A 13,704-nucleotide genomic window follows, 5' to 3' on the forward strand; every position below is an offset into this window, starting at 1 on the left:
GTCATTCGTTCGATCTCGGCCACAGCCAGCACCTAATCTGATCTGCCGAAAGCCCCCAGGCGTAAATCAAGAGCCCGATGAGGAATACGTGCCATGGCTTCGGGATCGAGTGAGATCGGATCACTTGCCGTCCCGTAGACGTCCTTCGCCGACCTACCTCGTGCTGTCTTCGCGACCAAAGGGCGGATCGGATCTGCACATGGCAGCCAGATGGATACCGATGAGCTGGGGAGATCCCCGCCCCAAGTTCAACGAGCGACAGAATCTGTCATACCTATCCTCACATCCATCGGGAGTCATATGACGCTGCTTCACGGTCATTGGGAATCAGCTTCAGCTATCCTCTCGGCATGGTCCTGAGAGACGAAGTAGGTAACGTCGATACCAGGGGAATCTGCACCTCGATGCTACAGACTAGAGTGTAAGCGTAAGGTAGGTCTGGAGCTTGGGCATGTTGCCCCAACACTAGGTAGTATGGACATACCTACCTGCACTTGCTCGTTGTCTATCTCAAGCTCTCTACCTTTTATTGATGTGTACATACCTCAATGTCTACCAAGGTGGCTGACGGGTATTAGGTCGAGCTCGCATATCCGGATATCCCTTATCTATCTCGCGTGTATACGGGGACTGAGAGGTATCAGCCAGCACTCGGCTTCGTGCGAAGCCGGCGAGGGACAACTTGATCAGCAAGGCAATATGCACCCCATCGCCAACTCGCTCAGACGGGGTCCAGGGATCCTGGCCCCGCTGCCGAGAGTTGCCGGCCAATATTAGTTGAAACGAACAGCCTGCCCCAATCAAAACATCCCGTGAAGTACCTAGAGGATGCTGCCCCGTACAACAACTAGGCGTGAGAGCCTTTGGAACACCCTACGCACCCGCCTACGCACCCGTACCGGGTTTACAGTGCGCGCGACGCAGACATGCAAAACAACCATAGCCGTGACCTGCAAATCCCAAAGATCTAGAGGCGCCGCCGCTCTTGGGATGTTTTTGCTCCGGTCTGATTTACGGGACGCATGCGGGCCGGCCGCAAAGACGATGAAACAGCTAGCATTCTCACAGCCACCTTCGACTGCGTGGATGTGGACGGGACGACGCGCTGTGACGCCTGCTCCGAATCCACGGTTCATCGCACAGATGGCGCCAAAGAAAAGGCAAAGTACCTAAAAAAAAAAAGAAAAAAAAAAAGAAGGACGACCGCCCAGGAAATAATAATATGTCTGCGTCTGTGTATGTCCTAGACATAACTGGGACGGAGATCCTAAATTTCACCGCACCAAAAGTGGTCACCTCATCGGTACATTCTTCGCCGTCTGGATACAGGCATGTAAGTGATTCCCAATGATATGATGCACCTTCATACGACCTGCATACGTACGGATTACTTCGTCCTATACGTCAGCAATTCAGTCCTGCACAAAGGCTTGGCAGGGTCCATCGCCCTGGCACCTCGTCGAGTCTCGTGTGCAACCTCTCCTCACCCAAGCGTTGCAGCCTGCTGCAGGCATAGCGAGTTCGGATCGCGCCTGGTAGGCCCTCCCGTCAGAGCCTCCTCGACTTCTCGCTAGCTCTAAGCCTCCTGGAAGCAACTTAAGCCGAAGCACTTCTCTGACAAGAGATACTCGTCACGGAGAGCGGGATACCACCATGACGCTGGGGCGGTGGAGACTTTTTCTAGCACGAATCGTAAGGGACATCTAGCCTCGACCAAAGCGGTTGGCCGGTTTCCCCCCCTCTCTCCCTCCCCCCCCAGTCGGATCTGCACCCAGCTTTGTACTGCGTTCACTAGCAAGGGTGAACTACGTCCAGAAAACACGACCAGGGGATTCATGTTTTGGTATTGAAGGGAACTTTCACACCAAAGCTATCCCTGTAACGGAGCTTTCTTGGACGGGGGACGAAGTCGTGCGTCCGTTTTGCCTGCATGGTACATAGGAGAGCGTCGCTAGCTTCATGTTGCTGGAGGGTTCGGCCAGCAGCCTCCGCCGGGCAGTAGAGCTGTCACGAACACGGTTTCTTTGCCGATGTATGCATGCTGAATAGGCGAACTTGTCATCTGATTCTACTCATAGTTGCTTCATCGTCTTTTCTTTCCTCGCCCGTCTGCGCGCTAGCTGGGAAGAAGAAGCTCTCCGTCCCAAGTCCAATCTACTCCGGCAACATCTAACGACCTAGCTAGATGCTTACCCGGGGTCATCGTCATCATCCCACCACCCACGTACTTATTGGATGTATCGTACGGCATCCCATCTATGTTTGGCAAAGGGCCTTGACCTGCGTTTTGTCCATACGCCATCCTTCTCCCTGCTCAGGCCTGCTCGGGTATCATCACACATACTACCCGTGATAGGAACTAGAGAGTTGTCTACAAACTACACATACATGCATACACAGGTGCCTGCCTAGGTGCCTTGGAATCCCCAGATCCCCTTCTCCCGATACAAGGAAAAAACGGGAAAGTAGAAGGCCAGACGGGAGAGACGTGAGCCGGGAACGATCTGGCTTTCGGGTTTCAATCTTAATTTCACTCGACGCACAACGCAGAGCGCACGACGCACGACGGCGCGCCACAGCTTCGCTTAATTAGGAGCTCTCCAATCAGTTGGTGCCGTCTCGATCAGAATTCGAGACATTTGGCGCACTTCTTCACATCCTGTGCTCGGGTCTGGTTCTCTAAGCTGAGTTGCGCAGTTGCACGCATTATTCCACGCCATACCGAGGCTTTTCTTGTCGTTCAGGGACTTCTCATCGTCCATCTATCTTCCCCGCCATACTGCGTCCCGTCCTCAAGGATATCCGCGCAAACGCCTCGCGACTTAGTAGTAGTAGGTATCAGACACCGACAGCCATCCGCCAACTCCTCAGGAACGGCAGACAGTTAGCGACGTTTCCTCCATCTCGTGGCCGCGAGAAAACTCTCTGCGCTTTGCTTTCGTCCTCGGCTCCGTCCCCTGTCGGTTCTCCAACGTAGCCGAAGATTCCTAAAGATCCTTCGCGATCCTTTCTTTCGCTCTCCCACCCCGCCTAGAGAGCCTCGTGCCATCGGGGTCTCACCTACCGAAGCTCTGGCGGCATACGACATCACCTCATCGAACAATCTCGTCCCGGGCTACGGACTCGGCGCGCCGGCGCCATCGACGCACCACTATGCCGAGCAGTCTCTACCACCGTGCACCGTCGACAGCGGCTTTCCGAACGAGAATTTCGACCTCCCTCCCCCGAAACGTCGCCGCTTGTCCGGTTTCGGCTCGCCCGGCTCCAAGAAGTCCAGCGGGGTCGCCAATATGACTTCCCAGGAGGCGACGCCTGCTAAGAGTAGGAGGGTGCGAACGGGCTGCCTAACATGTAGGGAGAGGCACCTCAAATGCGACGAGGGCACGCCAGACTGCCTCAACTGTCGAAAGAGTAGTAGAGAATGCAAACGAGGCGTACGGCTCAACTTCATCGACATGACCTGCAAAGCACCACCCTACGTACCTCCGACGGAGGAGTGGGCAGGTATGTTGTTCTCCTCGTATCCGCTGTCGGTAAGTGTTAACATGGAGCAGTGCAATTCCAAGACGAGTCGCGCCTAATCGCCTCGGAATATCAGGGGGGGTTAGGGAAATACGCTATGTTTGACAGCCAGGCTGCCACTCCGCCCTTGGAACCTCATATAGACTCTTCTTCTCTCCGGCGGTCGTACGCGCTCGAAAATACGGAAACACAAAACGGAGGGCCGGACAATCGGTCTTCAACGATAATTTCGACTCCACAATCCGTGTACTACTCTGACCGGGGCCAAGCACACTCGGACTACGCCGCGGATGCCCAACTACACTCGCGAAAGGGTAGCGATGCTTCTTATATGGCCCCGATAAGCGCTACACAAACTGCTGGGTACAGCAACCTGGTGTCGGATGGTTTCGGGCCTCTCAAGGACGAAGGTAGCCGCGCTCCCTCGCACAGCGGGTACAGGAGTGGCGATGTGTCAGCCGCAACCTCCGTGGCAGGTTTCACCAGCGTCGGGCCGCTGTCTGCTTTCCGGAGAAGCTCGGGGGAGGGTAATCAGGAGCCGGAGGCCGAAGCGGGAGGCATGATGACACCTTCGAGTGACAAGCCCGGGGAGCGGGAGTACCTCAACTCGCCCGAGGAGCTGCAGTTCATGCAGGTCTTCGTCGCCGAGGTGGGTGTCTGGATGGACAGCCTCGACAAGGAGAAGCATTTCTCTCGCCTGGTGCCGTACCACGCGCTCAAGTGCCCGATGCTGCTTAACGCGCTCCTCGCGTGCGGGGTGAAGCACCTCACGGTGACGCAGCAGTACGGCGAGGACAGGGCTCTCTTCTACTACGACACGGCGACGACGCAGCTGCTCCGCAACCTGCAGAACCCGGAGCGCAACATGGTCGAGTGCGCGACCACGGCCGTGGTGCTCAACGTGTACGAGATCATGAGCGAGAAGCCGACACAGCGCATGAGCCACATCGCGGGCGCGCGGGCGCTCATCCGTGAGTGCGGGTGGAACGCGAAGAGCAAGGGTCTAGGTGCGGCCTGCTTCTGGCTCAACGTGGGCATGGAGCTGCTCTCGTGCCTCGCGTTCAACTGGCAGACAGCGTGGGAGCCGGACCAGTGGGGCGTCGACATGGACTTCAGCACCGAGAAGGACACGGGAAATGAGGAGATCTGGGTCCACCGCATCTTCTACGTCGTCGCCAAGATCGCCAACTTCCGCGCTAGCATTCCCAAGTTCCAGGAGCCGAGCCCCCACGACGAGCAGGCCCGGCTGCAGGCCCGGTACGCGGAATGGCGCCGCCTTAAGAATATGTGCGACAGCTGGAATAGTTCGTGTCCCCGCCCCATGCACCCGTTCGGCTACTTGCACCCTTCGCAGCAGTCCGGTGCCGATAAATCGCTGTTCCCTAACGTCTGGTACGTACATTCATCCCTGTTGTAGTTGTTGTCGCTTCCGCCGCGAGCATCGCTGTCGCACGTGGATACTAACTCGCGTCCGGTTTCCTAGGCTCATCAAGCGGGCGGCGGTCGTCGGGCGGTTGTACTACCACACGGCACAGTGCCTACTAGCACAGATCAACCCGTTGCTGCCGCGGGACTCGGAAGAGGCGCGCAGGGTGCAGCAGCACCACGCGCATCAGGTGTGCGGGATCGTAGCGCACACGAAGGACCGCGGCGTCGCGAGTGTGTCGATCCGGTCGCTCGCCATAGTCGCCGAGATCCTGACCGACGCCGCCGAGCAACGCGAGGTCGTGGCAACACTCGAAAAGATCGACCGCGAGACCGGCTGGAAGCTCGGCGGTGTCGTCCGCGGCCTCAAGAAGTCCTGGGGCTGGGAGAAGATGGACCCGACTGGTCTGGCCGCGCAGTTCCTACCCCGTGCCGGCAATGGTAACAATAGCGGCGTCGTGGCAAAGCTGCAGCCGCCTCCGCGAGCACAGTCGCAGATGGAGTCGGCGCGCGCGGCTGCGCGGGCGACGACGGCCACCTCCGCACCCCCGCCACAGCATGTGGTATCCGCGGGATCGCAGCAACTCGCTGCGCCGCGGCCAATACACGTCAACCCGCTGAGCTTTGCCGACTTCAGCCTCCCGAACCATCCGTACCAGAACTGGTACGAGCCGCCGAGCCGGTCAAACGCATACCATTCACAGGGCATCCTGCGAGATGAGCTTTGAAGGGCGTTGGAGGGGGAGAGGAAGAAATTTCCCGCATTCTCCCTCTCACACACCCATACACACCCACACGCAGAAGTGGTGTACATACATATACATATGCATATATCTATACCCGCCGGACACAGGGTTGGTGGCAGTGGTAGTATTCTTGGCTGACCCGCGCCTCATTTGGCGAATTTGGTCAGCATCTGCCTCCGAAGAGTGCAGATTTCAGGGGGTATGTTTCTTGGTTTTCTTCGCTGCAGGCTCACGTGTTACATCTCGACATCATACCCATATTTGCCGGACGTAGATCGTCCAGCTTCCATATGTGCCGGCAACACCCCGGAAAGAGAAAGAGGAGAGGTTTGGAGGGGAAAGGGTTTGACCCACGCACACGGGTGTATTCTGTGCGGAAAGGGGTCGAAAGGCAGCATATGGTTCGGGCGAGGCGGGATATCTTGGGAAGCATCAGCTTTGGTTCGCATAGGCACGGAATATTTGCTTATAGGCAAATCGACTGGCTGGCGCTCGGTATAGACGTTTTTGTGTTCTCTATCGCCCCCTTTCTCTTCGGGGGACGACAAAAAGTAAAGGGGTAATTCTAGGCGGGATGTATATACGGGATATAGGTATATACACGGTTACATATGTCGGAAAAAACGTACCACTACCTACACTGATACATGTAGGCTTACGGCGGTACATAAAGCCTCCGCGATGCCGCGTATTTACGTGCGTTGCGCTGCTCTTCACGGCGTCGCGTTCAGATACGCGTCGCACTAGGGTTATGGGGAGCGTCAGGATAAGGGAATGGCAGAGTCGGGGGCCTAAGGTCTCGGTCGAATGGGCTGGCTAAGATAAATAGAAGGATATAGAATCCGGAAAAGAGGCCTCTGAGCATTCTGCCCCCGAGTATGTGTTAAAGCCCGTTTCTCCGACAGTGCTGATGTATATATAGGTTCAGCGGCTTGCATGAGGAGGTAGAGGAGGGTGTCTATTATATGCACGAGATGCTTTTTGGTCACATTAATGTGGTATCGGCATCAATGGGGTTGCCCTGCATTTTATCCGCTACGAGAGCCTGACTTCTAGGCTACCGTTATGCATCTACATGTTTCCCCCTTTTCTTTCACGTCACGTCAATAGAAGGTGTTGCATTCTGAGATATCTTCTAACTCGTGTAGATACACCTTAAAATGGAGGCCCGAAGCGGGAGGAAAATCGCCATCAACGAAGGGGCGGGACTCCCTTGTCTCAGAAGCCATCCCACATCCCCAGCACACAGCGCGGAGAGCCGACGGACGGACCGAAATCAAGGGTCGACGCCGACGTTGCCAGTCACGTCCTTGAACGCCTCGAGGGCGCGGCCGAGGTAGGCGCGCACGCCCTCGGCGCGGGCCGTCATGTCGGCGCCGAGGAGGAGGAGGGTCTCGTCGCCGCGGCCGGCGCCGGCGCTGCCGCGGCCGAGGACGACCTCGTAGACGGCGCGCATGGCCTTGTCCTTGTCGCCGGCGGCCGGGGGCGGGCCGGGGATCGCGGCGCTGCCGCGCGCCGCGGCGAACTCGACCATGCGCTCGACGACGGACCCGGCGTAGTCGGCGGGCAGCGGCGCGGCGCCCACGCCCGTCGCGCGCGCCATGTTCGTGTTGAACATGCCGAGCACGACGGTCAGCGTCCGGATGTTGAACGGCGCTACCTCCTTCGCGAGCACGCGGGTTATGCCTAGAGACCGTGAGCAGGCGAGTTGGAGAAGGGAGAGGGGGGAGAAGGGGGAGGGGGGAGAGGGGGGAGGGGGGAGAGGGGGGGGGGGGGGAGAAAGACAGGAAACGCACCGTCGAGCGCGGCCTTGGCGCCGGCGTAGGCGCCCATGGCCTCGCGGCCGTCGAGCGACGCGCCGCTGCTGATGTTGACGACGACGCCGAAGCGGCGGCGGCGCATGTGGGGCAGGACGGCGCGGACGAGGCGCAGGGGCCCGAGGTACATGGTGTCGAGGTGGGCGCGCAGCTCGGCGTCGGTGGCGGTCTCGACGGGCGCGAAGACGGCGGCGCCGGCGTTGTTGACGAGCACGTCGGCGCGCGCGAGCGCCGCCGCCAGCTCCGGGTCCGCATCGTCGCCCTCGCCCCCGCCCGCCGCCACGTCCAGCCGCAGCCACCGCCCCCCGCGCCCCTCCACCTCCGCCACCAGCTCCGGCGTCCGCCCCGGCTCCCGCGACGTCGCGATCACCGTATGCCCGCCCGCCTGCGCCACCCGCGCGAGCGCCAGCCCGAACCCCGACGAGCACCCCGTGATCAGCCAGGTCAGCGGCCGCGCGGGGGTGGTGAAGGTCGGGGGCATGACTGCGGGTCGGGGTATGTTTGTATGCCTGTGTTTATAAGTCGGGTCAAGTGAGGCCCGGGGGGAATAGCGGGCGCGGACTGGTTGCTGAAGCTGTTCGGATCTATTCGGCCGGAGGGCTCTGTCCCTTACGCTCTCCCTCCCTCCTAGGTGGGGGAGTGTCTTGGCTTCATATTTATAGGTCTAGCGGCGCATGGCGCCAGCGGGCACTTATACCGCATCTCTTCTCGACAGGCGTGGACGCGGCGTTAGAGCTCCTAATGCCGGGAGGTGCAGGGGGCCGGCGGTGAGGTTGACGAGTGACTGCTGGAGCACGCGAGGATTGTGATCCTGGGGACCCGTCGGCGGCGGGAATAGGACGCGATTACTGCGCAGAAACGCTCGGGTCCTGGCGGTGTCCCGTATTGCCTACTCTTTTCTCTATCGTTTCTGTCTATCGACGTGCTCTTCGGCGCAACGAACCCATCTCCAGAGGACGTCACGAAGGCCACCGAAGCATGGCTCGTGCCAGCAAGCTAGCCAGCTACGCACCGCGGCCCGTGGGTCTCGAGACGACGACGACGATAGCCAACCCGAGCGATAGAAGGGCGTACTTGACGATTTGGTTGGGCCAGCTCGATGCGTGTGGTAGCGGGCTTACGGTGGTTATCCCCGGATAACTCCTCGCCCTCTCGCACTCGATGACGGCGGTGGCCCAAACGAGATGAGCCCGTGTCCCTGGAGGTCTCGTTTATTCTAGTAGGTATACAGGTAACTGGCAGGAGGAAGCGTAGCGATATTCTCTTCTTACTTATTGGTCTCGAGTCCGTTAGCTGTTCCGAGTTATAGCCGGTCAGTCAGGTAGCGTTACCAGTGCTATATCACCAACCATTGCCCGGGTAGGGGCTCGCGTTAGAGAAGTACCTAAGTTGACTACGTTTGGGCCACGGTGTGTACGCTGTCAACATGCCAATTCTAGCGTAGCAGCTCTGCGAGAGAGAGCCCAATATTGATCTGTATACTAAGCATGCTTGACTAGACGCCGCAAGGGGTGTGAGTTACAAGATAAAAAGGAGGCATCGTCTTTTCCTCTCTCACCCTGCCTTCGGGTTGGGGTGAGAGGCGATGATAGGCGACGATAGCATCGAGGTTGGCGTGCCTGTACCCAGGTACCTGTAGCTTATTGGTACAGGTACCTAGGAGGTGGGTATGTGTAGGTACCTCAGGCGCTGAACCAGCCCGAGGTCAACGTGGCTTAGGGCAGGTCTGCAGGCGCCACAGGCCTTATCGGCGCGACGTCACCGGTGCCGATAAGCCTGACGGGCACCTGAAGCCCGTAAATCCAAGCCTGCCTCTTGGCTTACGCCTCTACCTGCACGAACACCTTACAAGCTGTGCCTATCACCAACATCTCCCTCTCCTCCAACCGTCCGCCGCGCTGCCGAACGCGACAGCCCGTCAAGTGGGAATTCCCAGGGTTTCTGCCTGTCCAGCTCCACTGCGGGCGGCTCCCCCCAGTACACATCATCAACTTCATAACAACTACGTGTCGAGAGCGCGATCTCTTGGTTGCCTGTTTATTTGTTTGTTCCTCTGCGTCTCCTCTCCGTCTCTTAGAAGAACGTACATCGCCGTCGAATACGAATATCCCTGGCACGACTTCTCCTGCTCTTATCCCCAATATGGGCGAGCTCATTGACTACCTCGTCCAGAACGACAAGAATTTTAGAAGGTAATGGCATCCCCTCCCATTTCTTTTCTTGTTGTCGGTCTACGCCGTGGCAAGTTCCAGGTATCTTGAAAAAAACAAAGAACAACTTAGCCCTGACTCGCGAGAGCCATCGACGCGCAGAGCCCGCCTCCCTGCCCTCTATTCCGACTTTCGATCCCAGCGCACCCTCAATCCCGATGGCTTTGCTGCCAATGTCGCCGCCTGGAAGCGGGGATTGTCCGAAGCCGCGCTCGCCGGTCACGCACCGTCCAAGTCCGCCACCCACAGCCGCCTCATCCTCGACGTGGAGGACGACGCCCTCATGCGCTCTCTCGAGACGAAGCAGTTCGGCCGCCCGCTGGCTCTCGGCACCGCGCTCCAGGACGCCGTCGCCAACGGAGAGATGATGCCATTACAGCAATTCCTCGCTGCCAAGGACAGCATCTACAGCAAGTCGTGGGCGAACCTCCCGTGGTCCATCGTGTCCTGGGGCTTACGCCAGGTCGGCATCGGCGGCCCCGGCGACAGTCTACCTAAGGGCCAGTTCGTCGTGCTACATAACCTCGAGGTCACCGCCAAAGCTTTTAACGAGGCTGCCGCGGACCGCACCTCGCCGTTTGAGCGAACATTCTCGAAAACGCATTTCCAGAAAACATTTGGTGATACCCTGCTAGAAAGGCAAAAACAATCACAAGAACAACAACCACAACCGATGTCCGAGCTCGACCTCGAAGTACTAGTACGGTTCCTGTCGCGGGATAAGAACGTGCTCGTCACGGACGGGAACACGGTTCGGATCGTCCGGGCCGCAGCCGCGGACGAGGCGCCCACTATAACAGAGGAGGACGCGGCGGTAGCGTCGCTGAAGGAGTTGACAGAAGACCTATCGCGGCAGGCAGATGCGCTGACACGGCGGGTCGAGGACCTCCGCGCCGCGGCACTCGACGCGACGCGGCGCAAGAACCGGACGGCGGCGCTCGCGGCGCTGCGCTCCAAGAAGATTGCCGAGGCGACGCTCGAGCGGCGGCACGCGACCCTCGCGCAGCTCGAGGACGTTGCGGCCAAGATCGAGCAGGCGGCGGATAGCGTGCAGGCGGTGCGCGTGCTGCGGGCGAGCGCGGGGGCGCTGCGCGGGCTCAACGCGCGGGTGGGCGGGGCCGACGCCGTCGCCGACGTGATGGACGAGCTGCGCGCGCAGGTGGCCGAGGTGGACGAGGTGGGCGCGCTCATCGCCGACGCGGGGCCGGCGGGCGCCGTCGACGAGGCCGAGGTCGACGACGAGTTCGAGGCGCTGCTCGCGCAGGAGCGGGCCCAAGAGGAGGCCGCGGCGAGGCGCGAGAGGGAGGCCGAGGAGGAGAGGCAGGCCGAGGAGACGAGGAACAGGCTCGCGCAGCTCGACCGCCTCCCGCCCGCGGCAGCGGCTCTCGTGCGCGAGGAGGACGGCCGGCCCATCACGCCGGTCACGGCGGCGGCCGGGGAGCTCGAGGGCGTGCATTTGGGCAAGTAAGGACGGGGTTAGATAGATTGAGCGGGATAAAGGCCTGAGGAGACGGACAAGAAGAATGAATGGTTAATCATAATGAATACGCGTCACGGCGGCGACAGCAATACCTACAGCAGGGAAAGCGCATCACAAAGGCACGGGATGGGGGGGAAAGGCCGCGGGCATAGTGGTATGCAACGGCATATGAAAGACGCCATGGAGATGTACACAGCAACTGGCAACAGAATGGGCGGACGGATGGATCGATGCATGCTTGTATGTACCTACGTAGAATACCTCGGCGCGTTAGAACAAACAGCCCAGCCCAGCCCAGCCCAGCCGCGTACCCAAGACGACTAGCCGGCTGGCTGGCTGGCTATATCTATCTATCTCTCAGGGTATCGCCGTCGGCCGCCCGGCCGGAGACCGGTCTATGTCTACCCTCGCCCGTTGTTTCCCCCTGCTACTACTACTACTGCTGCTGCTGCTGCTATTGCTGGTGCTGCCCCCGTTCACCGTCGCCGTGCTGTCGGCATCGTCGCCGGTTAGGTCGCCGATGGCATCCCGGCCCTCGTCGTCCCCCTCCCATCGCTCCTGTTCCGGTGGTATATCGGGCGTGTGGCGTATCCGTGCCGCGGGTCCAATTTCCAAACCCTCCCTTCCCGCTGCTCCGCCCTCCTTCTCCGCCTCCGTCTCCTTCGTCTGGGCGGCGGCCATGGGCTTGTTGCGGCGGGCGCTGGCGATGAGGTCGCGGAAGGAAGCGTCATGGCGGGCGGCCCAGGCGGCGCCGTCGAAGTCCTTGTCGCGGATCTGGGCGCCGAGGGCGAGGGCGCGGGAGGCGGCGGGCGCGCGCGCGCCCAGCGTGCGCTCCCACGCGTCCAGGTCGTGCAGCAGGTCCGCCTTGCGCCGCGGCCGCTGCGAGTCGCAGTTGGCGTTCCAGATCGTCGTCCACTCGCGGTGCCGCCGCTCCAGCGCCTGCCGGTTCCCCGCCGTCGACAGCCCCAGGTCCACCAGCTTGCGCCGCAGCACCGCGTCCTTGAGCATCGCGTAGTTGACCGCCGGCAGGCGCTCCGGGGTCTTGAGCGGCGCCGGCGGTGGCTGCGGCGGCGGGGGCGCCCGCGACGGCCGGCTCGGCTTGCTCGGCGAGCCGCGGAGCGATCGCGGCAGCGGCGACCCCGCGCACGATGTGTCCAGGTGCCGGTCCACCTGGATCGCCTTCATGCGCTGCAGGCAGATGGGGCATTCGACGAGGCCGTCGTCCGGCTCGCAGTACGTCGGGTCCTCGTCGGCCGAGTCGGGACACTCCACACGCGCCGTCTCGGAGGCTACCTCGACGCCGCTCGACTTGCTCGGCCTCGTGGAGGAGCGCAGTCGCTTGCCCGAGCGCCGACTAGGCGATTCCTCGGTCTTGTCCAGCTTCCTCTTGGCCGAGTCAGCGGCGTCGTCGTCGTCGTCATCGTCATCGTCGGTCTTGCGCGCGAAGAGCAGCACGTGCGAGCGGGCCTGGGTGAAGGCGGCGACGACCTCCTCCATCGACCAGTTGTTCCGCAGCTTCAGCTCCTGCTCGGAGGCGCGGCACAGGGGGCACTTCCCGTCGCTGGAGAGGGCGCGGCGGATGCAGATGGAGCAGAAGGTGTGGTGGCACGAGGTCAGCATCGGCGTCTTGTAGAAATCCTTGCAGACCTGGCACCGGAGCGCGGCCTCTACGCCCGCCAGGCCGGAGAGCGGCGTCGGAAGCCAATCGGTAGAGTCGGCGACATCGTCAAAGCGTTCGAGGGTGGCGGTACCGTTCATTGGTACGGCGACAGCCAGGACTAGGACAGGTATTTCTATATTTCTACAGGTACACGGAACGTTTGCCAACCGTGGCCGAGGGGGTCGCAGCGTCGGTTTTTTGTATGGGCGGATGCATGTGCGTGTGTGTTTCGAGGATTATACCCGGGCGGAGAGGCGAGGACAAAGGGAATAGTGGAGGCAAAAAAAAAGATGCCGGACGCTTATAGCAGCTCTTCGATGTTAATATAATCAGAGGGATGGACGAGGAAGGCGAGCGAGCGAGAGAGAGGCGGAGAGAGACGCAGGCAGATATGGGTAAGCCGGGTGGTCAAATGAGATTGTTGATGATCTTTGATACCTGAAGCCCCAAGTCGCGAGTGTCTCCCTCGACGACGCGCTTTCTCGGCCCCATTAATTAATTGAACCCCTCAATACATCGCTAGACCCCGTGTGGTGCATATATATAGGACCCTGGATATCGGCTTAGATGCATCCTAGCAGCAAACCCGATGCCCCACCACTTAACGCGTTACGACGCGACAACCCTCTCTCTCTCTCTCTCCACTGTTGCCCGGGGGAGCTTTGCTAGTTCTTCGCAACTTCAACATCGAATCTCGAAGCACCATGCAGCGACCGTAGGAATTCGATTCTCCTCATATATTCTGGCCTCATCCGGTTTAGCAAACGAGAGAAAAAAAAGATCTGCCTTCTTAGATACTCAGAACTGCGTCGCATCTAACCTGATCCAACACGCTACTATCCCC

General features: G+C 60.1%; 4 protein-coding genes across 4 annotated transcripts; 2 read left to right on the forward strand and 2 right to left on the reverse strand.

The window, feature by feature from the left end:
• The first annotated feature begins 3,189 nt into the window (after window positions 1–3,189).
• GGS23DRAFT_140099 (uncharacterized protein) lies at window positions 3,190–5,785 on the forward strand. Its single transcript, XM_051511257.1, has 3 exons — window positions 3,190–3,504; window positions 3,555–4,914; window positions 5,006–5,785. The coding sequence occupies exons 1-3, from the start codon at window positions 3,291–3,293 to the stop codon at window positions 5,673–5,675; spliced, it is 2,244 nt and encodes a 747-aa protein (XP_051370285.1). The 5' UTR covers window positions 3,190–3,290; the 3' UTR covers window positions 5,676–5,785.
• A 1,184-nt stretch (window positions 5,786–6,969) lies between these two features.
• Window positions 6,970–8,511, reverse strand: GGS23DRAFT_611654 (putative short-chain oxidoreductase; the record flags this gene model as incomplete). Its single annotated transcript, XM_051520429.1, has 2 exons — window positions 7,490–8,511; window positions 6,970–7,379 (listed from the first exon to the last, which is right to left on the reverse strand). Exons 1-2 carry the CDS (start codon window positions 7,989–7,991, stop codon window positions 6,970–6,972), a joined length of 912 nt encoding a protein of 303 aa, XP_051370286.1. The 5' UTR covers window positions 7,992–8,511.
• A 722-nt stretch (window positions 8,512–9,233) lies between these two features.
• On the forward strand, window positions 9,234–11,309 carry GGS23DRAFT_140273 (Snf7-domain-containing protein). The gene is made up of 2 exons (XM_051511258.1): window positions 9,234–9,702; window positions 9,823–11,309. Exons 1-2 carry the CDS (start codon window positions 9,653–9,655, stop codon window positions 11,186–11,188), a joined length of 1,416 nt encoding a protein of 471 aa, XP_051370287.1. The 5' UTR covers window positions 9,234–9,652; the 3' UTR covers window positions 11,189–11,309.
• On the reverse strand, window positions 11,310–13,305 carry GGS23DRAFT_611661 (DNA repair protein rad18). Its single transcript, XM_051520430.1, has one exon. The coding sequence runs from the start codon at window positions 12,956–12,958 to the stop codon at window positions 11,558–11,560; it is 1,401 nt and encodes a 466-aa protein (XP_051370288.1). The 5' UTR covers window positions 12,959–13,305; the 3' UTR covers window positions 11,310–11,557.
• Window positions 13,306–13,704: the final 399 nt, after the last annotated feature.

Source organism: Durotheca rogersii, assembly GCF_024521655.1.
Source record: "Durotheca rogersii strain YMJ 92031201 chromosome Unknown GGS23scaffold_17, whole genome shotgun sequence".
Lineage (NCBI taxonomy): Eukaryota > Fungi > Ascomycota > Sordariomycetes > Xylariales > Xylariaceae > Durotheca > Durotheca rogersii.